Source organism: Dysidea avara, chromosome 10, assembly GCF_963678975.1.
Source record: "Dysidea avara chromosome 10, odDysAvar1.4, whole genome shotgun sequence".
Taxonomy (NCBI): Eukaryota; Metazoa; Porifera; class Demospongiae; order Dictyoceratida; family Dysideidae; genus Dysidea; species Dysidea avara.
The window spans coordinates 30,075,249-30,098,811 of NC_089281.1; the positions used below are offsets into that span (position 1 = coordinate 30,075,249).

Below are 23,563 nucleotides of genomic sequence, written 5' to 3' on the forward strand. Positions count from 1 at the left end.
ATCACAACGAATAAAATACAACTACTGGGAAAGGGGAAACTTGAGTCATCATCACTACCTTGCAGAGCCCAATACCTTAAAATCATTCGGGCATTATTCACCCATAAACAAACTGACACTGAGAGTGTTGTTGAAGTAGATTTCTTTAGGTGAAATCACAGAAATGCCACTACGGGTGGTGGTGGTACGATCAGCAATAGAATTAAGAACTGACAATGCAAAAGGGAGACACTGCATGGGCATAGTGCAGGTCAGACTTCAAGACTGCATGTATATGCATGCCGGCTGTGTGCTATAGCTATATACATATAACCAAGATGAGGCGGTCTATATAGTTATACCTAGGCAGCCAATAAATTATCCGCCCTATATACCCTCAAGCATAATCTACATGCATGCATGCGGACGGGCGGCCCATGTATATTGGTAGCTTTTCAAGCAAAAAAAAAAAAGAAAAAAAAAAAAAGCTTTTCAAGCATTGTTTACCTGCATGGGCACAACCATGCATACAGCAAACTGTCTGGTGGAATTTTCAGCTTGTTTTACGTTGCATGAATATATAACACAAACGTGAAATTTGTCAACTTTTGGTACCACCTCGGGTACCACCTATTAATTCCTCTTATAACTTGGCACATGAACTGACAAGTACATGAGTTATAAGATCTATTATTATAGGGTCACTATTCCAATATAGGGACCTGCAAAGGCTATACCGAAAGCTTGTGTAGCAGCTGCTAGGGAATCAGAACATGTTACCAGGTGCTGACCTGTACAGTATCATGTATATATGCCATATAGCTGCACTGATTGACGGGAAACAGAGAATTTGTTTGGAGTGGCCTAAAACAAGTCACCACCTGATCTGGCCTGCATGGAATTTATTTTCTGCAGTTTTAGTGACATGTTTCTGCATGACTCCTTGCTATGGACAGGCTTTCAGTGGGTCCCTATAATAGTGCCCATACAGTGGAAATGGATGCTGCCATCCCAGGAAGTAATAATAATATTTTTGTGAGTTACATGGGGGTTGAGCTCATATAGGTATATCCATATATACAAATTATCACAATACATAGTATACCGGCTTTGATCTATATTGTCCCAATTACACTATGCACAGACATTAAAAAAGCACATGCACCATGCACAACACACATATATACAGTACTTACACACACGTGTAGACACACTCACTGCACACACACATGCACATGCAGCCATGCACACATACACATGTGCGCACACGCACACACACACGCACGCACACACACACACACACACACACACACAAAGTCACTACACACACAAAGTCACTACACACATCAAATGAAATGTTATATGTTTATTCTTCTCACAACCCACACTTTGGAATTCACAACTCCCACCACCTGTTATTACAGGAGGCATATGTCATACATTTAGTGGTAGAGCTGAGGTCAAGCATAATAGCAGATGTATGCAATGATTTTTTTTTTTTTTAACAGTGGTCATGTATGTTTATGTCTTTGCTTGTAGGGTGTGAAAGGAATGTAACATAATGATGTCACGTTTTCTTAGAAGATTACTTAAGCCCTTATCAGTCACATCCAAATCCTAGATCCTGTACAACAATCAAATTAGAACATTACGGAACAGCTAGGAAAACTTTCCCTGTTATAAACTATTGATTATGCTTGCTGACAGTCAAACAAGTTTTTAATAAATTGTGATGTGCTTGTAGCGTATCCACACAAAACAGCCAAGTTATAAAAAATGGTGCGGCTTTAAAAATGAAAAAAGTGAAAGGTGGCAGCCAAGTATGTCAATGCTAATAAATTTTAATAGTGGCTGTGTGCATTCTTAAATTTATTATCATTGCAGCCATTTCTTGGCCACCTCCTTTGATTCTCATTTTTAAATCCGCACCATTTTTTCACAGCTTGGCTGTTTTTGTGCTTCTTGGTACTTTGGCTGACTTTTTACTCACATTTCTTCTTATCTATACAGATACAATGATGATTATTGATGAGACTTATAAATGTATTGTATATGATTTACTTCAATATTATTGTGATACTCTGATAGAGCGCACATTATTTTGAGACCTTCTAATAGAACTATAGGGATGAAATGAATATCAATTTAAGAATCCAAATATTCTTCAAAGTAATGAATGAATTAATGAATCATTCTTTAAGGATTTTCTGTATAATTAGGTGCTCAAAAGGACAAATCACTTTGATAACTACTACAATTTATTATGAAAGTCCTTTACATACATGTCTTTAAAAGATGATGAATTACCGTTTAAAAATGACAGCTTTCAGTTTTTAGAAGTAATTAAATGTGTAATTGTCTGATTTAATGAATAAGAATATTCCTTAACGAACGGATAACGAATATTCGTACTATTCTTTTCAGCCTTAAATAGAACATACATAGAACAATCTATGTAGTATTTCTATTGGTAGATTATAAACTTTAGCTAATTAAGTTGTAGCTGTGATAGAAGTTTGATTTTTTTTTAATGTGAATACACAGCTCATAACACAGCTCATAACTTCTTGAATATTCATCAGATTCATAGCAAACTTGGCACATGAATTCACTTTTATATGCTCTTCATTTGTGTCAAAGATAGAGGCAATCAAGTTACACATTTGCGTTTTATAGCAATTTTTGCAAAATACATAGCCCCCTACAGCTTAAGAAGAAAATCAAAACTTTGAATGCCCATATCTCACAAATGGTTGGTGCAACTTTGCTGTGTGGCCTACCCTACCTGGCAGACAGCTTTGGAGAAGCTTCACATGTGTGAAAAATGTTGTTTTCTTTTTTCCTGTCACTGAATATACTCACGGTTATGGCACGCTGGCTTTGTTGGCCCCATGACACACTACCATGTGTCTTGATATAGTGGCCTTGTACACTACCATGTGTCTTGATATAGTGGCCTTGTACACTACCGTGTGTCTTGATATAGTGGCCTTGTACACTACCGTGTGTCTTGATATAGTGGCCTTGTAGCAGACGGCTAAGTGGTTTGATGGCTTGCATGGTCATGCATGGTGCAGTACAGCTATATATGTGTCATTCTTGGCTACAACATGTAAGCTAAATAATGTGATGATAATGAAAAAATTATGATGGTAGCAGAGTGAATAATATGTAAAAACATTGGCTTTAACAAACAGTAATGTGAAATGTATCCTTTAATTATTTCAAGAAACAAAGCTAGCAAAATGGAAACAGCAATTTTAGGCTTGCAGATGAAACCATATAATTATTACTAAACCGCAGCTATGTCACACAGCAGTCTTAAATATTAAATATCTTATGTTGTAAAAGGCTCTCGTACTGCCAATACTATACTCCTGCACTCCTGCCATGTTATATAATGATTATCTATATATTCAATAAAAATGCTTGTTTCCCTTATGCTACTATTATTACATTATTAGTCATGTTACTATTATTACATTATTAGTCATGCTACTATTATTACATTATTAGTCTTTTTTCACACACAGCTGCAGGTGGAGCTATTGCTGCAGTAGGAATATTTTTTGCTCCAGGTATTAATGATAAGTTATGTGAATATTGAATGTGATTTACTGTACCCAGTTACTGGTGGTCTCTCATTGTTTGGAGTAGTGGCAGGAGGTGTTACGGCAGCTACTGGGGGAGCTGTTGGAGCTGTAGGTACTGCCACAGTTGTTGGCACTCAGATAGTAAAGAAGAGCCTCAATAATGGCCTCTTTAAGAGAGTTCAACAAGCAATTGATGAATACACTGATTATAGAAAAGGCCTTGCAGAGTCATGGAAGAAGATAGAGACAATGTGCTACAATATTAGTGTAAAGTGTAAAGTGTTTGGTGCAGAGGCAGTATGTAAACTTCTGTGGACATTATTTACGACTGGTAAAAAAGAAGGCTTGCTTGATGTCAAGTTTTTGCAGAAAGCATTTGAGTTGAGTGTAAAGTATTTTGTCAATCCACTATATTCTACTGCTATTGGTGCAGTAATAGTAGGGTCAGCTGCTGTTGCTTTAAATTTGTATGAATTAGTTGGTTCAGCAATAGTGATCCACGAAAAGCAGCCCCATCCAGCAGCTGTTGAGATACGAGAAAAAACAATTATTGAAGTGCAAACAGAAATACAAGAGTTTACCAAACTTCGAGATCTTCTGGATAAAAGCTGCACTGACATAACTAATTGATATACATGCTTTGTGCATAAATGCACTATATAAACAGAGGATAAGTATATATAACTCCTTTAAACTTTGTTGTAAAACTATATGGTTAGTGTATTTTCTTGTATACATGCAATTGTTAGCTACATTTTAGAAAAGGGTAACTGAGTTAGCTGAAATTTGATGTGTAAACAAATAGCATGCATGTGACTTCTCTATTAGACACAATAGCTGTCCATTGCATTTGCAGCCAGCGAGCTATATCTCTTATGGCACTTCTTTTTGTGTTTGGATGGGAAAAAATCAGTTAAGTAATATTCTGGGCATATATTATATTCCCAGTCTGCGTGCAAGTATTGAGCTCACTGCTTAGAAGTGCTACAAAGGTTTGACAAAGAGTGTTAAGGCATGTGTGATTATGTCACAGTATTTGATTGATAGTGACCGTCCGATTGAAACAATAAGAAATGTAAAATGGTGTGATCCTCAGTCACATGCAACCACAGAATAGTGTTATCCATGTGGACAGGCAAGGAATGAAATGCAATCGGTAGACTACTTAATATTGATTAGTTCAGTTTGGGTCTGGAGATAGCTACTCACCGCATTTCCACACCATAAATATTCTCTGAGAGGCTTAAATATTAGATGTATATTTTGCAGTAGTTTCCAGTATTTGTTGTACATAGGCAACAAAATACAACAGGTTCTTAGAATGTTGATAATAGCCAGGTGCATTCACTTCCAGTGTTTCACAAAAATTGGGAATATGTCAAAACAATCAAGTTCTGCTAACAGTTGTTGGTATTCTGCTTGCAGGAATTATATAGTAGCTGACTGGAGATGGTGGTCAGAATCCAAAGGGCATGCATGTCAACTCTGACAATGGAGCTAGCAGTGTTGTGGATAAAAAATATACAGTCGCAATGATAGCTGTTGGAATCGTTGCTGGAGGAGACTTGCTAGCTTGTATACATAAGTTCTGCAAGTTGGCATAAACCTTAACAAATGGCAGGTCAGAGAAAATATCATTGCCAAAACGTGTAGCACTGAGTCATGCTAATATGTGTATCTGTGTTGTGACAGAGCAAGTGAGAAAATTTAGTTTTAGCACAGTCTGTATATAGGAGGACACTTAACCTACAGTCTATTTAAGGGTGTTATATTTGAATTTCTTTGAAAAGTTAGCATCAAATGGCCTGGCTTTGAATGAGACATGTGTACTTCCTCCAATAGTCTCGATGGATGAATACAAATAAGCATGCCTGATGGAATTATCTTCAAAGCCAAAATTAATGTTCAGACACAGCAGAAAGCATAAAAGACAAGATAAGCACCAAAGAAAATATCCCATGTGATCACTGCAGGAAAGTCTTACCTTGCCATGCACAACTCCTGCAAGATATCTGACTACAATATTGATGGTCACATTACTTGAAGGAGAATATACATAAACCAGGTGTGGATGGAGATGAGGATGTACTTATCCTTGTGAGAGTAGACAAAATCTACTACCACAGTGGGAGAAATAAAAGAACATTTAAAAAAAAAATAGAATATACGCATAGTTCCCCACTAAAAGATATAATTTTTGCACATTGGGACAAGCACAGGAACACTGCAGCAGTGATGTAACACTGTTTCATAATCTACTAAAGGCTTCATACAATCAGAACCAAATGAGTAATTTATTGTGCTAAGATGTTTCAGACTCAGATGCTTCCAAGTATGATCATTTTTTATATGTATACAGCAAAATAATATGGCCAAAAGGCTTTATTGAAAACATCAACGCTTTGTCATCCCATTGCATCTTCACCCCATTCTTGTTCTGCCACAGCCTACCATTAATTCATTCCTTTTCTCTTTTTTGGTAACACACCATTTATCTGCACAAGATCTCATTTTAATATTCTATCATGATGCATTTCAACATGTTGTTAAGAGTAATATTTTTGGTACCACGTAACATTTTGTGTGTGCTTTTTGTTTGTAAATATGTTTTCTATAATATTGTTTGTGTGCTTTTGTGTTTTGTATGCAGATATGTAAGGTGTTGGGGAAACACCCTTGTGCAGGCTTAGCCTTTTGGTGCTACCCCTTCCTATTAGATAATGAATAAATAAATGTTCAAATGATGTATATAGCAAACTGTGTCAAGATATGCACACTATAAATATCCATGTTGTCAGGGGCCAACTACCAGTTATAAAGTTGTATGGCAGCTTTATATCTGTTGTACATGCATGTGTCCATCTCTTCCAGACAGTGTACTCCATGGTATTTTTAACTATAAGTGATTATAAAGAAGGGAGGGGCATGCTTTACCTATCCTGGTGAAAAACAAGTTTGGGGAAGTTGCAGTATACAACTTGATTGACATTGTTAGTTTTAGCTTTTATCAACTTTAAGCCAGTCATGCAAATATCCTGTAGCTTAACAACTGTACAACATCATTCATTCATGCTGTTCTCCTTGTATGTATGTCGCATACTGGTGTTGACAATTCGGAATGAAAACAAGTTGACAATATACATTATAGTAAGTAACATTAACTTTTAGTGGCTAATGTTAAAGGTAAACATGTTAGCATTTTGGTGGACTACCAATACTTGTTCTTGCTCTTTCAATGATGTCCACCATTGATGAGGTACTTGCTGATTTGTCTATCCGTCTCAGTCCCTTCTTACCGACTGGAGCTCTCACAGACTCCATGTTACGACGATGATACAAATTCTTCTTCCAGCTTAGGGCTAAAGCTACTGCTTCTAAGTCTTCTGGATCATCTGAAGGTTTCAGTCCCTACAGTAAGTACTATACAGTGAGCAGTTGACTATCTTACAAATTGTTACCTTCATACAGGCTGCTTCAGCTTCCCTCATTGTCTTGATCACAGCCTCCATCAAGTTCTGAGCATTCTTCACTAACATCACATCTGCCTGTAATGTATTGTACTAACATTTCTCCACTATCCCACTATATGACTAGCTAGAACCCATATAACTGCAGGGAGCTAGGATCTTAAGAGTCAGCTTGTGATATGAAGCCCTTTTAATAGTGGAATTAAATAAAAACAAGAACGAGCAAGTTATGATGCTTTAAAAATCTCTATATTGGGAACAAAAATGTAGCAGCAAATATGTTAACATGAAATTTACTCCAACACAGTATTGGGAGAAAACACGTGTTCATCTCTTCAATATTCAAAGGGGCTCTAGTGAACACAACAAACAGGCTAGAGTATAATATACTAACTGAAATATCACTAGGAGCTGAAGATGCCTTCACTGTTGCAATGATGGTCAGTTGAGTACCCAGTGTGGGTATAAGCTCAGCACTTTGCTCTAAAGTGTATTTCATCCTACAAAGAATTACAATTAGCTATATGTTGTAATGTGATCAGTTACCTAGAGTCTGTACACTGTTGGGCAATCTTCTTAGCATAGTCTACGATGACTCTAGCACTAGAGGCTATCTCTTTGGCTGCATCAATCATCTGCTCTTTAGTCTACAACAGTTTACAATCAACAAATCATTTAGTGCATTGTATACCACAAACCTCAATGATCCCTCGTCCCTTACTGTATTCTGCTAAGTGCCTCATGTGATCTGACATTTCCTTGGCAGTTGATATTATAGGATTTCCTTCTGACATAAACTGGTCAGCTTCCTGATGTAAATTCAAAGCTGCGGCCTATACACGACAGTTACTTAACCATCAGATATAAATGGACACTTACAGTGATAGAATTGAACGATGGAGTGGCCTCTTGTGGTACGGCTATGGTTATTGGTCTTTCTGTAGATGAGTGGGATTTCCTCTTCACTACCTCACTTGTGTCAGCTTGACTATATGGACTATTGCACAATATTATATACGTGACACGATAAGATATATACACATACCGGGTTCTAGGGGCTGGTGAGGCATTATACATGTCAGCACTAGATTGTGCCCTTGGCATGGGTGAAGAAGTGGTCCCATTTGTCAAACTGACACCAATCATATCCTCAAATGCAGCTATACAAGATAGTACACTAAATGTAACACAATTATACCACATAGCTGTCTCTAGGATGATTTTTGAAGGCAGCATTTTAGGCGGCATGTATCATTTTTGGGGGGATCCCTACTTAGATTAAATCCCCTTAATATAAGAACATCTTATGCCACGAAAACCACCTTTATGGAATAATATTAGTCCATTTAACATGAAATACTGCATTAAAAATTAAAACAAGAAAGCACTTACCATTGACCGGATATAGAATTTTTTTTAAATCGCCAAAACTAGAAACTTGGTCTGCTGCCTGCCTCACTCACTCACTGCCTGATCGCAGTTGCAAGCACCATTTTACACCACAATAACAAACTCACCAGTGGGATGTGCCTTTTGGGGTTCTGACGAGTGTAAGCCCTCTGTGCCTTGTCGTTTCTTTTATCTTCAATCAGGCTACTTGTCTTCTTCTTCATCCAATGAAACCATACCGAGGCATTAATTTTCCATATCAACACTTTCTTTCAGCAGCATATTTAATAGACACCACAGAACTATTTCAGAGCTGGATTTCAAAAGCGCTTCAGTCCCAGTGCTACTATAAGAGTAATACTAGCTAGGTATCTGCAACTTCACGATTGGGATCCCGTTTGCGATAGCTTCATGACCACACCCATCAAATAAGTACCATAAATTTAAGTATACAGAAACTTATATACCTACTACAAAGAAAACAACTACACTACCCAGACTAGCCTACTGTACTTGCAAACAAGCATTATGTTACTTAACCGAAATCTAAATCATCCTCTGAGGAGAGAGCATACTGGCGAAGAATTATCCTGGCTTTAGGGTTACAGAAAGTTGCTACAGCAATTGTCTTCTAGCAATCTTTTGGTGGCAAACCATTTCTAACTGTAGATCTGTCAGCTATCGAAAAAAAGGCTGGAGAGAGCAAATGGAGACCAGACACCAAAGGTCCCACAAACAAGAGGAAGGAATCAAATAAAGATCCAGGTGGACTAATAGTGATAGAGTGCAGAGACCACACCTCTTAACAATCTAGCTATTTACATAACAGTAAACAAGATGACCTCACCCCTTATTGGTCTAGCTAACTGCACACCCCTCGGCTGATTCAAGATACTCTAATACAACAGTCATGTGTGATATTCTAATAGAACAGTCACAAGTTACACTGTAGCTAGCTGTGCCACAACAAAAACTAAAACTAGTAATAAATATGAAGTAGAGATCTATGCAATAAAAAGTAGTGAAACCAGAGATGGTATTACAGTAATAGCTCAGTGGGAAAGTCCCTATTTTGGCAAATTAGCTATAATATTGTTCAATGCGAAAGTAGGGACTTTCCCACCAAGCTATGCTGTAATACCATCATTCATCTCTTGCTTATTACATAGATCCCTACTTCATTTTAAAATTATAATTAGGATGTTTTTTTTGACATTGTGATTAAAGCATTATCACTGACAAGCTGTTGAGAGGATATTACACTCTGGAAAGTATACACAAAAGTAGAAAACAAAAAGTAATTCAGTGGATGTTGTTCATTTACCCACACAAAAAGTTGTCTTGTTTTATGAGGCAAAGCACAGGTGAGAAAAACTTCAAACAACCCTTGCAAAAATTTAAACTGAATTAAATCATAGTCATGTACTTTGCCGACAACTGTTAGCAAAGGGTTCCTATTCTCTCCTTTAAGTTTGCTCATATATGCAAGCCCACCACAACAAGGACAATAAGCGTAGCACCAAACATCATTATTTTGTTTTCCACATGAAATTTTAAATGTGTAGATTGTGTCATTTCACTGTCAAAGACCTGATCTGTTGGTATAGTTTTCAGAATTTTAAAAGATAAGATGTTACAGTGTAACTGCTAAAAAGTAGTAATACTATAAAGTAGCACTAATAGCCATACCCAGTACTGGTGTCATATCCACACTAGTAATACTGATCAGTTGTGTGTATAGGGACTGAGCCTTTGCTGCCCACTGTCTCCTCAAGTGTTGAAAGTGTTCAACTACAGCTAAGCTCTGGTCATCTGTACAATACAATGATACACACATGTTAAACAGTTCTCATCTGACCTGTTAAGGATCTAGCAGCTGCTATTGAGTGAGGTGTTAGTTTCCTGAGGATCTTAATTGAAGCACCAGCGCTATTAACTGTGCTATCTTTGTGTACACTTAAAACTGTTTGGTCAAATGTTGTCTCAAGAACACCAACGTGTTGTGAGAGATGATCTGATATTGCAGCAAACTGATTCATCAGATGTTGTTTTGTTGTCTCTGACTCTGTTTTACTGATAGCCACAGCAATTCCAACTAGTTTACTAAGAGGAGCGGCCATCCTGCTGATCAGGTCATCAACATGTGTGGTAAGTAGTTGGAGCTATGAGAAGTGAATAACATGTGACTTCAATTAAGGTAGTGGCTTACATTAGAGTTCCACTTGTGTTTCACAAGTGTGAATTGTTCTGATGCTGTGTCGTGTTCAGTAGCGTCCGATGCCTTTGTCATTTCCTTAGCACATTCTACGAGTTGAGCTGAGAGCTTCTCAATCTTATGACCAGTGACGGTTACTATCTTGATCAGTTCTGGGTCTGAACACCTGATCATCAATAACACAATATACTAGTTGTATAAATGACATTAGAACACCTCCCCATTATCAGAACGCCCCCATTATCAGAACATTTCCCCATTATCAGAACATCTCCCCATTATCAGAACACCTCCCCATTATCAGAACATCTCCCCATTATCAGAACACCTCCCCATTATCAGAACATCTCCCCATTATCAGAACACCTCACCATTATCAGAACATCTCCCCACTATCAGAACATTTCCCCATTATCAGAACACCTCCCCATTATCAGAACACCTTCCCATTATCAGAACACCTCCCCATTATCAGAACACCTCCCCATTATCAGAACACCTCCCCATTATCAGAACATCTCCCCATTATCAGAACACCTCACCATTATCAGAACATTTCCCCATTATCAGAACACCTCCCCATTATCAGAACATCTCCCCATTATCAGAACACCTCACCATTATCAGAACATTTCCCCATTATCAGAACATCTCCCCATTATCAGAACATCTCCCCATTATCAGAACACCTCACCATTATCAGAACATCTCCCCATTATCAGAACATTTCCCCATTATCAGAACACCTCCCCATTATCAGAACATCTCCCCATTATCAGAACACCTCACCATTATCAGAACATCTCCCCATTATCAGAACATTTCCCCATTATCAGAACACCTCCCCATTATCAGAACATCTCCCCATTATCAGAACACCTCACCATTATCAGAACATCTCCCCACTATCAGAACATCTCCCCACTAGCAGAACATCTCCCCATTATCAGAACACCTCACCACTCCATACTATAAGTGAATTTGTTTAAGCTCATTTCCTAATCTGTTTATAATAAAGTTAGGTTGATAAGCACGTACACTTAACAACTGGACTCTACAGTACTCTAATAGAGCATACACTTACTCCATTATGATAATGAAGGTACTACTGTATTGGCTATCAAACGGCACGGTAGTACCGTTTAAGTAGGGATCGGGCTGAAAATTTCACGCCCTGCCCAAAATTCCGCCTTTGAAAAGCACCCTAGAAACATCTTACGTGACGAAAATCACCATTACGGAATAGTACTAGTTCATATGATATACAATATAAAACAAAATGCTAACAGGTGGCTGGATATAGAATTTTAAAAAATCACCAAAACTCAAATTTTAGCCTCACTGCCTCACTGCCTGACCAGAGTCGCAAGGCTAGAGACTAAACAAAGCAGTGCAAGGTCACCATTTTACATCACAATAACAAACTCACCAGTGGGATGTGCCTTTTGGGGTTCCGATGAGTGTAAGCCCCCTTGTCTTTTCTTTTATCTTCAATCAGGCTGCTTGTCTTCTTCTTCTTCCAATGAAACCATATTGAGGCATTAATTTTCCGTATCAACACTTTCTTTCAGTAGTACATTTAGACGCCACAGAATTATTTCAGAGCTGGATTTTTGAAGTGCTTCAGTCCTGGCGCTACTATAAGAGGTACACTAGCTAGATATCTGCAACTTTGCTATTGGGATATGCGCCATGCAAAAGAGCGGGCACCGCCAGACTAATTCGCGATAGGTTTGTGACTACACCCATCTAGGTTGACTAATTGCGATAGAGTACGGAGACCACACTCCTTCACAATCTAACTATTTGTTAAACAGAAAACAAGGCTTTATTGGTGTAGCTAGCTGTACACCCCTTGTCTGACTGGAGATACTCTAATACAGCAGTCATGCATTTATGATATTCTAATAGAACAGTCCCTGAGCTACAAGTATTTTTTTTAAAATTGTTAATTTAAAAAAATGAAGTAGGGATCTATGCAATAAAAAGTAATGAAACAAGAGATGAATGATGGTATTACAGCATAACTTAGTGGGAAAGTCCCTACTTTGGCACATTAGCTGTAGCAATTATTTTATTCAGTGCCAAAGTAGGGACTTTCCCACCGAGCTATGCTGTAATACCATCATTCAGCTCTTGTTTCATTACTTTTTATTGCATAGATCCCTACTTCATTTTTTTAAAATTGAAAATACTATCTTTGTATGTTCTATTAGAGTATTTCAACAGCTGGTCAGTCTAGACTTACCCCATGGTAGCATTGTGAGCAATTTCTTGTAGAGTGGCTGTCAGAGTTTGAATGTTATTAACTTGGTCAGCAAACAATTGTGGGTCACCACTCTTAGCTGAGATAGCAAGATAGTCAACTGTTGAGGTGGGAGGGTCAGTGATGGCATCCACACTATGTACTAACAGTTTAGCCTGTAGTAACAACTGAATACAGTGAGGGACAGGGTAATGGGTATACTCACATTGGTGGCCCATTCTTGAGAAATCAAGTTGAGGCTTTCCATTGATGATCGATTAGATGATGCTTCTCTTGCAGTCTTAATCAATACTGGAGCTAGTTTGGCTATTTCTGATGCCGTCACTCTAACTATTTGTATATGGTTGGTTGTATCTGCACCATGTTGTTTCTTATCTGCCTCAATTGCTTGAACTGTTGTCATCGCAACATCTACTAATTGTTCAGTTTGATGGTTGACATGTTTGATCTAAGGAAAGTGTGAATTACTGTCTAATAGTGTTAACAAGTAGTCGTCTTACTTCATATTCTAACTGGCTTCCTCCTTTGGCAGCTTCTGCAGCCAAACGAGATGGAGGTTTTCCCCATGGTTGACTACCCTTCTCCACTGCAGCTGCTAATGCTTGTACAGAATCTGCCCATTCCCTACCAGTCTCCTTGAGTTGTTCGGCTTTGGAAAGATCTTGAGAATCTGACAACAGATCTACGGCTTGAGCTATTAACAATTTTGTAAGTTGATTAACACTTGAGATGGTATCACGTATTTCCCTGTGAAAAAGAATAGAATAGTCCAATACACCAAAGTATTAGAAACACTTACCGTATCAAATGACCGTCTTCAGGGCAGGTAGTTACAATTTGGTGTCCCATTTCTACTAGTTTGTTAACACGAGACTGAACCTCACTAATCTGCTCTTCAGCAATTTCAGCATCTCCACCAAGTACAGCAGAGACTAGTCGTTGACCAGGTAACACATAGGCAGCGTAGGGGCCATGAGGGTCAATATTAATACTAGCATCAGTGAGGAGGTCAGTGTCTGTCTGTAGTGCCACTGTACAGTGTGTCTGGTCAAACAGGTTAGTGGTAGAACTAGATGCATCAACCATAACAGGATAAGCAGAGTAGGAAACCTGATGATCAACTTGTGTTTGTAAGTTCTGGTCCCTCATTCTTGGTAATGCTGTTTGTGTTTCAGCATCCCCAGTGACGTAACTCTTACTGTAACCATGAGAGTGTTCACCATATGATAAAGAACATTTGTTTTTATTTAATTCCACTATTAAAAGGGCTTCATATCACAAGCTGACTCTTAAGATCCTAGCTCCCTGCAGTTATATGGGTTCTAGCTAGTCATATAGTGGGATAGTGGAGAAATGTTAGTACAATACATTACAGGCAGATGTGATGTTAGTGAAGAATGCTCAGAACTTGATGGAGGCTGTGATCAAGACAATGAGGGAAGCTGAAGCAGCCTGTATGAAGGTAACAATTTGTAAGATAGTCAACTGCTCACTGTATAGTACTTACTGTAGGGACTGAAACCTTCAGATGATCCAGAAGACTTAGAAGCAGTAGCTTTAGCCCTAAGCTGGAAGAAGAATTTGTATCATCGTCGTAACATGGAGTCTGTGAGAGCTCCAGTCGGTAAGAAGGGACTGAGACGGATAGACAAATCAGCAAGTACCTCATCAATGGTGGACATCATTGAAAGAGCAAGAACAAGTATTGGTAGTCCACCAAAATGCTAACATGTTTACCTTTAACATTAGCCACTAAAAGTTAATGTTACTTACTATAATGTATATTGTCAACTTGTTTTCATTCCGAATTGTCAACACCAGTATGCGACATACATACAAGGAGAACAGCATGAATGAATGATGTTGTACAGTTGTTAAGCTACAGGATATTTGCATGACTGGCTTAAAGTTGATAAAAGCTAAAACTAACAATGTCAATCAAGTTGTATACTGCAACTTCCCCAAACTTGTTTTTCACCAGGATAGGTAAAGCATGCCCCTCCCTTCTTTATAATCACTTATAGTTAAAAATACCATGGAGTACACTGTCTGGAAGAGATGGACACATGCATGTACAACAGATATAAAGCTGCCATACAACTTTATAACTGGTAGTTGGCCCCTGACAACATGGATATTTATAGTGTGCATATCTTGACACAGTTTGCTATATACATCATTTGAACATTTATTTATTCATTATCTAATAGGAAGGGGTAGCACCAAAAGGCTAAGCCTGCACAAGGGTGTTTCCCCAACACCTTACATATCTGCATACAAAACACAAAAGCACACAAACAATATTATAGAAAACATATTTACAAACAAAAAGCACACACAAAATGTTACGTGGTACCAAAAATATTACTCTTAACAACATGTTGAAATGCATCATGATAGAATATTAAAATGAGATCTTGTGCAGATAAATGGTGTGTTACCAAAAAAGAGAAAAGGAATGAATTAATGGTAGGCTGTGGCAGAACAAGAATGGGGTGAAGATGCAATGGGATGACAAAGCGTTGATGTTTTCAATAAAGCCTTTTGGCCATATTATTTTGCTGTATACATATAAAAAATGATCATACTTGGAAGCATCTGAGTCTGAAACATCTTAGCACAATAAATTACTCATTTGGTTCTGATTGTATGAAGCCTTTAGTAGATTATGAAACAGTGTTACATCACTGCTGCAGTGTTCCTGTGCTTGTCCCAATGTGCAAAAATTATATCTTTTAGTGGGGAACTATGCGTATATTCTATTTTTTTTTTAAATGTTCTTTTATTTCTCCCACTGTGGTAGTAGATTTTGTCTACTCTCACAAGGATAAGTACATCCTCATCTCCATCCACACCTGGTTTATGTATATTCTCCTTCAAGTAATGTGACCATCAATATTGTAGTCAGATATCTTGCAGGAGTTGTGCATGGCAAGGTAAGACTTTCCTGCAGTGATCACATGGGATATTTTCTTTGGTGCTTATCTTGTCTTTTATGCTTTCTGCTGTGTCTGAACATTAATTTTGGCTTTGAAGATAATTCCATCAGGCATGCTTATTTGTATTCATCCATCGAGACTATTGGAGGAAGTACACATGTCTCATTCAAAGCCAGGCCATTTGATGCTAACTTTTCAAAGAAATTCAAATATAACACCCTTAAATAGACTGTAGGTTAAGTGTCCTCCTATATACAGACTGTGCTAAAACTAAATTTTCTCACTTGCTCTGTCACAACACAGATACACATATTAGCATGACTCAGTGCTACACGTTTTGGCAATGATATTTTCTCTGACCTGCCATTTGTTAAGGTTTATGCCAACTTGCAGAACTTATGTATACAAGCTAGCAAGTCTCCTCCAGCAACGATTCCAACAGCTATCATTGCGACTGTATATTTTTTATCCACAACACTGCTAGCTCCATTGTCAGAGTTGACATGCATGCCCTTTGGATTCTGACCACCATCTCCAGTCAGCTACTATATAATTCCTGCAAGCAGAATACCAACAACTGTTAGCAGAACTTGATTGTTTTGACATATTCCCAATTTTTGTGAAACACTGGAAGTGAATGCACCTGGCTATTATCAACATTCTAAGAACCTGTTGTATTTTGTTGCCTATGTACAACAAATACTGGAAACTACTGCAAAATATACATCTAATATTTAAGCCTCTCAGAGAATATTTATGGTGTGGAAATGCGGTGAGTAGCTATCTCCAGACCCAAACTGAACTAATCAATATTAAGTAGTCTACCGATTGCATTTCATTCCTTGCCTGTCCACATGGATAACACTATTCTGTGGTTGCATGTGACTGAGGATCACACCATTTTACATTTCTTATTGTTTCAATCGGACGGTCACTATCAATCAAATACTGTGACATAATCACACATGCCTTAACACTCTTTGTCAAACCTTTGTAGCACTTCTAAGCAGTGAGCTCAATACTTGCACGCAGACTGGGAATATAATATATGCCCAGAATATTACTTAACTGATTTTTTCCCATCCAAACACAAAAAGAAGTGCCATAAGAGATATAGCTCGCTGGCTGCAAATGCAATGGACAGCTATTGTGTCTAATAGAGAAGTCACATGCATGCTATTTGTTTACACATCAAATTTCAGCTAACTCAGTTACCCTTTTCTAAAATGTAGCTAACAATTGCATGTATACAAGAAAATACACTAACCATATAGTTTTACAACAAAGTTTAAAGGAGTTATATATACTTATCCTCTGTTTATATAGTGCATTTATGCACAAAGCATGTATATCAATTAGTTATGTCAGTGCAGCTTTTATCCAGAAGATCTCGAAGTTTGGTAAACTCTTGTATTTCTGTTTGCACTTCAATAATTGTTTTTTCTCGTATCTCAACAGCTGCTGGATGGGGCTGCTTTTCGTGGATCACTATTGCTGAACCAACTAATTCATACAAATTTAAAGCAACAGCAGCTGACCCTACTATTACTGCACCAATAGCAGTAGAATATAGTGGATTGACAAAATACTTTACACTCAACTCAAATGCTTTCTGCAAAAACTTGACATCAAGCAAGCCTTCTTTTTTACCAGTCTTAAATAATGTCCACAGAAGTTTACATACTGCCTCTGCACCAAACACTTTACACTTTACACTAATATTGTAGCACATTGTCTCTATCTTCTTCCATGACTCTGCAAGGCCTTTTCTATAATCAGTGTATTCATCAATTGCTTGTTGAACTCTCTTAAAGAGGCCATTATTGAGGCTCTTCTTTACTATCTGAGTGCCAACAACTGTGGCAGTACCTACAGCTCCAACAGCTCCCCCAGTAGCTGCCGTAACACCTCCTGCCACTACTCCAAACAATGAGAGACCACCAGTAACTGGGTACAGTAAATCACATTCAATATTCACATAACTTATCATTAATACCTGGAGCAAAAAATATTCCTACTGCAGCAATAGCTCCACCTGCAGCTGTGTGTGAAAAAAGACTAATAATGTAATAATAGTAGCATGACTAATAATGTAATAATAGTAACATGACTAATAATGTAATAATAGTAGCATAAGGGAAACAAGCATTTTTATTGAATATATAGATAATCATTATATAACATGGCAGGAGTGCAGGAGTATAGTATTGGCAGTACGAGAGCCTTTTACAACATAAGATATTTAATATTTAAGACTGCTGTGTGACATAGCTGCGGTTTAGTAATAATTATATGGTTTCATCTGCAAGCCTAAAATTGCTGTTTCCATTTTGCTAGCTTTGTTTCTTGAAATAATTAAAGGATACATTTCACATTACTGTTTGTTAAAGCCAATGTTTTTACATATTATTCACTCTGCTACCATCATAATTTTTTCATTATCATCACATTATTTAGCTTACATGTTGTAGCCAAGAATGACACATATATAGCTGTACTGCACCATGCATGACCATGCAAGCCATCAAACCACTTAGCCGTCTGCTACAAGGCCACTATATCAAGACACACGGTAGTGTACAAGGCCACTATATCAAGACACACGGTAGTGTACAAGGCCACTATATCAAGACACATGGTAGTGTACAAGGCCACTATATCAAGACACATGGTAGTGTGTCATGGGGCCAACAAAGCCAGCGTGCCATAACCGTGAGTATATTCAGTGACAGGAAAAAAGAAAACAACATTTTTCACACATGTGAAGCTTCTCCAAAGCTGTCTGCCAGGTAGGGTAGGCCACACAGCAAAGTTGCACCAACCATTTGTGAGATATGGGCATTCAAAGTTTTGATTTTCTTCTTAAGCTGTAGGGGGCTATGTATTTTGCAAAAATTGCTATAAAACGCAAATGTGTAACTTGATTGCCTCTATCTTTGACACAAATGAAGAGCATATAAAAGTGAATTCATGTGCCAAGTTTGCTATGAATCTGATGAATATTCAAGAAGTTATGAGCTGTGTTATGAGCTGTGTATTCACATTAAAAAAAAATCAAACTTTCTATCACAGCTACAACTTAATTAGCTAAAGTTTATAATCTACCAATAGAAATACTACATAGATTGTTCTATGTATGTTCTATTTAAGGCTGAAAAGAATAGTACGAATATTCGTTATCCGTTCGTTAAGGAATATTCTTATTCATTAAATCAGACAATTACACATTTAATTACTTCTAAAAACTGAAAGCTGTCATTTTTAAACGGTAATTCATCATCTTTTAAAGACATGTATGTAAAGGACTTTCATAATAAATTGTAGTAGTTATCAAAGTGATTTGTCCTTTTGAGCACCTAATTATACAGAAAATCCTTAAAGAATGATTCATTAATTCATTCATTACTTTGAAGAATATTTGGATTCTTAAATTGATATTCATTTCATCCCTATAGTTCTATTAGAAGGTCTCAAAATAATGTGCGCTCTATCAGAGTATCACAATAATATTGAAGTAAATCATATACAATACATTTATAAGTCTCATCAATAATCATCATTGTATCTGTATAGATAAGAAGAAATGTGAGTAAAAAGTCAGCCAAAGTACCAAGAAGCACAAAAACAGCCAAGCTGTGAAAAAATGGTGCGGATTTAAAAATGAGAATCAAAGGAGGTGGCCAAGAAATGGCTGCAATGATAATAAATTTAAGAATGCACACAGCCACTATTAAAATTTATTAGCATTGACATACTTGGCTGCCACCTTTCACTTTTTTCATTTTTAAAGCCGCACCATTTTTTATAACTTGGCTGTTTTGTGTGGATACGCTACAAGCACATCACAATTTATTAAAAACTTGTTTGACTGTCAGCAAGCATAATCAATAGTTTATAACAGGGAAAGTTTTCCTAGCTGTTCCGTAATGTTCTAATTTGATTGTTGTACAGGATCTAGGATTTGGATGATGACTGATAAGGGCTTAAGTAATCTTCTAAGAAAACGTGACATCATTATGTTACATTCCTTTCACACCCTACAAGCAAAGACATAAACATACATGACCACTGTTAAAAAAAAAAATCATTGCATACATCTGCTATTATGCTTGACCTCAGCTCTACCACTAAATGTATGACATATGCCTCCTGTAATAACAGGTGGTGGGAGTTGTGAATTCCAAAGTGTGGGTTGTGAGAAGAATAAACATATAACATTTCATTTGATGTGTGTAGTGACTTTGTGTGTGTAGTGACTTTGTGTGTGTGTGTGTGTGTGTGTGTGTGTGTGTGCGTGCGTGTGTGTGTGCGTGTGCGCACATGTGTATGTGTGCATGGCTGCATGTGCATGTGTGTGTGCAGTGAGTGTGTCTACACGTGTGTGTAAGTACTGTATATATGTGTGTTGTGCATGGTGCATGTGCTTTTTTAATGTCTGTGCATAGTGTAATTGGGACAATATAGATCAAAGCCGGTATACTATGTATTGTGATAATTTGTATATATGGATATACCTATATGAGCTCAACCCCCATGTAACTCACAAAAATATTATTATTACTTCCTGGGATGGCAGCATCCATTTCCACTGTATGGGCACTATTATAGGGACCCACTGAAAGCCTGTCTATAGCAAGGAGTCATGCAGAAACATGTCACTAAAACTGCAGAAAATAAATTCCATGCAGGCCAGACCAGGTGGTGACTTGTTTTAGGCCACTCCAAACAAATTCTCTGTTTCCCGTCAATCAGTGCAGCTATATGGCATATATACATGATACTGTACAGGTCAGCACCTGGTAACATGTTCTGATTCCCTAGCAGCTGCTACACAAGCTTTCGGTATAGCCTTTGCAGGTCCCTATATTGGAATAGTGACCCTATAATAATAGATCTTATAACTCATGTACTTGTCAGTTCATGTGCCAAGTTATAAGAGGAATTAATAGGTGGTACCCGAGGTGGTACCAAAAGTTGACAAATTTCACGTTTGTGTTATATATTCATGCAACGTAAAACAAGCTGAAAATTCCACCAGACAGTTTGCTGTATGCATGGTTGTGCCCATGCAGGTAAACAATGCTTGAAAAGCTTTTTTTCCTTTTTTTTTTTTTTTTTGCTTGAAAAGCTACCAATATACATGGGCCGCCCGTCCGCATGCATGCATGTAGATTATGCTTGAGGGTATATAGGGCGGATAATTTATTGGCTGCCTAGGTATAACTATATAGACCGCCTCATCTTGGTTATATGTATATAGCTATAGCACACAGCCGGCATGCATATACATGCAGTCTTGAAGTCTGACCTGTCAGAACTCCTGCAATTCCAGCAGCTCCCCCAGTAACCTTTGCAATGGCAGAATTATAGTGATGTGAATCTAACTCGTCTGCAACTTCATGGAGCTTTTTAACCAGAAGATCACTGTGATTTATCAGTCTCTTGAGCTTAAAAAGCACATCTGCGCACAAATCGAATCCTTTTTGCATGCGCATAAAATTCCCTCACAACTCTTTTCAGTGCTTCATCTGACATGATGGTAGCTATAATATATTGCTAAACCGGATCACCTAGCTATATAGCTACCGAGTAAAATAGCACTATAGTCTATGTATATATACTATAGAACCCAACGTGCACGCATCTCAAATTAGCTATATGGATGCATGCAACTGTGTCCATGCATGTGTGCGGCGACCATGCGCCGCCCTATCATGAATATAGCTATAATAGCTATACTACTCGCTACTGTATCTGTCAAACTAAAAGTTGCGTTCCGTAAATTTTGCATAAAATTTTCTTCGTGAATCTTAACTAGCTAATTCCCGCAAGGCCAAATTGGTTGGCACGTTCTATTCGCTGCCGTACGAAACGGTTTTTTTTTTTTTTGACAACAAATGCTACAATTAGAATCTACAAAACAAACTATATAATCACAACGAATAAAATACAACTACTGGGAAAGGGGAAACTTGAGTCATCATCACTACCTTGCAGAGCCCAATACCTTAAAATCATTCGGGCATTATTCACCCATAAACAAACTGACACTGAGAGTGTTGTTGAAGTAGATTTCTTTAGGTGAAATCACAGAAATGCCACTACGGGTGGTGGTGGTACGATCAGCAATAGAATTAAGAACTGACAAAGCAAAAGGGAGACACTGCATGGGCATAGTGCATGGGGGAGGATCATGTGAATATGCATGGCTAAAGTGCATGGGAACTGGTATAGGTACTAGCGGACTCAATGAATCAATCACTTCAGACTCTAAAGGAGAGTTCACAGTATCTGCATGGGGTACCAAAGTTACCAAATGTGAATTTTCTGCTCTGCAACAGCAGCAATGCATGGCCTCATCCATGCATGCATGCAGTAACTCTAAATCAGTTGGCCTAACTTTCTCTGTCGTAACAGCTCCTTGAGATGATGCAGAAGTAAACTGAATGTGTGAACAACATCATGATGATCTGCATCTTCATGCAGGGTCCGAAGAAGCATATTCAACAGAGAGCAATGAAAACCTATTGGTGAGGAACTGCAGAAGACCGGAAAAGTTACTATCAGACACTGTGCTGTGTTGTCTCTGCAGAAGCCAGATAATACTTTTATCCAACTTTGTCCATCCATAGCCACACAGGGCTGACTGTCATACATCTTGGGGCAAATCTTCTAAGCAACTATCCTTGGGTGTGTCTACAATCTATGAACAACCCTTCTACCAATCATCTTCGGAGCCGGTGAGGGTGAGTGCCGGCCAAAAATGTAAAATCATTTTGGCATTATAATGGTATAATTGAACACTCAACCGTTCAACAAGGTGGCAAATAGTCTTGCCTGTGGACAGCCCATTCTCGATTTTTGCATATAGCCGGAGATGTATGTTACACATTAGCTATAGAGCAATAGACTTTTTTATTTATTATTGCTTTACAACACCAGATGCACAAGATTGCAGAATTAAAAGGGGATTGTACAAAAGTAGTGTAGTGGTGTTGAGGGTCAGATGGCAACATGTGCCAACTGCCCAAACTAATTACCTATATACTACTAGTTAATCACTTAACTGCAGTACGTGTAGACAACATACAAAAACACAAACTTAGCTACATAAATGATTAGGGCATATATTACTGATAACATATGAGTTTCTTGTGACTGTGCTGTAGCTTGTGGTTATTAGCTATAAGTTGAGTATTGCCAGATACCAGATATAGCTAAAAGTCTTTAATATTGAAGCATATGATGGAAATTTGATAGACCTGATATGAAAGATTATATCATTAATGTCAGGAGTGTACATTAGAGGTAAGATCTTAAGCTTTAACAAATGGGTTTTGTAATCACTTGAGTAATTATCCAATATGAGCTTAGCTATAGTTGCATGTAACTGGATTTAAGTTAATATCTTTTATCAGGTGTGGCTTGCACAAAATACTGCAGAACAGCAGTTGAGAAAAGACTACTAAATGAAATATAGAGTTGTTTCTTTGCTTCTAATTATATGGATATTTGAAGAAATAGATCAGCATAGTATAGATCTAACATTTTGTAGGCTTTGCTAAGAATATTATTGCCACCCCAGTGACCCCTTCTTGTTTTGTGGCTTTTTTCAGCGATCTCTATTTCCATTTTAAAATTTCCAATTTTTTATTCATCTATATAGTGAGTTAGGGTTTTTATATAAGTGACTGCTATATTAGAATCGTAGATTT

At 37.7% G+C, this 23,563-nt stretch overlaps 2 protein-coding genes and 1 long non-coding RNA gene across 3 annotated transcripts; 1 reads left to right on the forward strand and 2 right to left on the reverse strand.

Moving 5' to 3' along the window:
• Positions 1–8: 8 nt before the first annotated feature.
• On the forward strand, positions 9–4,357 carry LOC136268816 (uncharacterized). Its single transcript, XR_010707129.1, has 2 exons — positions 9–3,557; positions 3,607–4,357. It is a non-coding gene; the product is annotated as an uncharacterized lncRNA (long non-coding RNA).
• Positions 4,358–6,672: 2,315 nt separating this feature from the next.
• LOC136268262 (vinculin-like) lies at positions 6,673–14,148 on the reverse strand. Its single transcript, XM_066063549.1, has 14 exons — positions 13,709–14,148; positions 13,410–13,656; positions 13,115–13,357; positions 12,892–13,064; positions 10,638–10,809; positions 10,287–10,590; positions 10,118–10,240; positions 8,085–8,199; positions 7,919–8,036; positions 7,738–7,872; positions 7,586–7,686; positions 7,434–7,539; positions 7,031–7,117; positions 6,673–6,980 (listed from the first exon to the last, which is right to left on the reverse strand). Exons 1-14 carry the CDS (start codon positions 14,056–14,058, stop codon positions 6,765–6,767), a joined length of 2,490 nt encoding a protein of 829 aa, XP_065919621.1. The 5' UTR covers positions 14,059–14,148; the 3' UTR covers positions 6,673–6,764.
• A 2,896-nt stretch (positions 14,149–17,044) lies between these two features.
• Positions 17,045–21,425, reverse strand: LOC136268571 (uncharacterized). The gene is made up of 3 exons (XM_066063945.1): positions 21,157–21,425; positions 17,845–17,889; positions 17,045–17,795 (listed from the first exon to the last, which is right to left on the reverse strand). Exons 1-3 carry the CDS (start codon positions 21,341–21,343, stop codon positions 17,200–17,202), a joined length of 828 nt encoding a protein of 275 aa, XP_065920017.1. The 5' UTR covers positions 21,344–21,425; the 3' UTR covers positions 17,045–17,199.
• Positions 21,426–23,563: the final 2,138 nt, after the last annotated feature.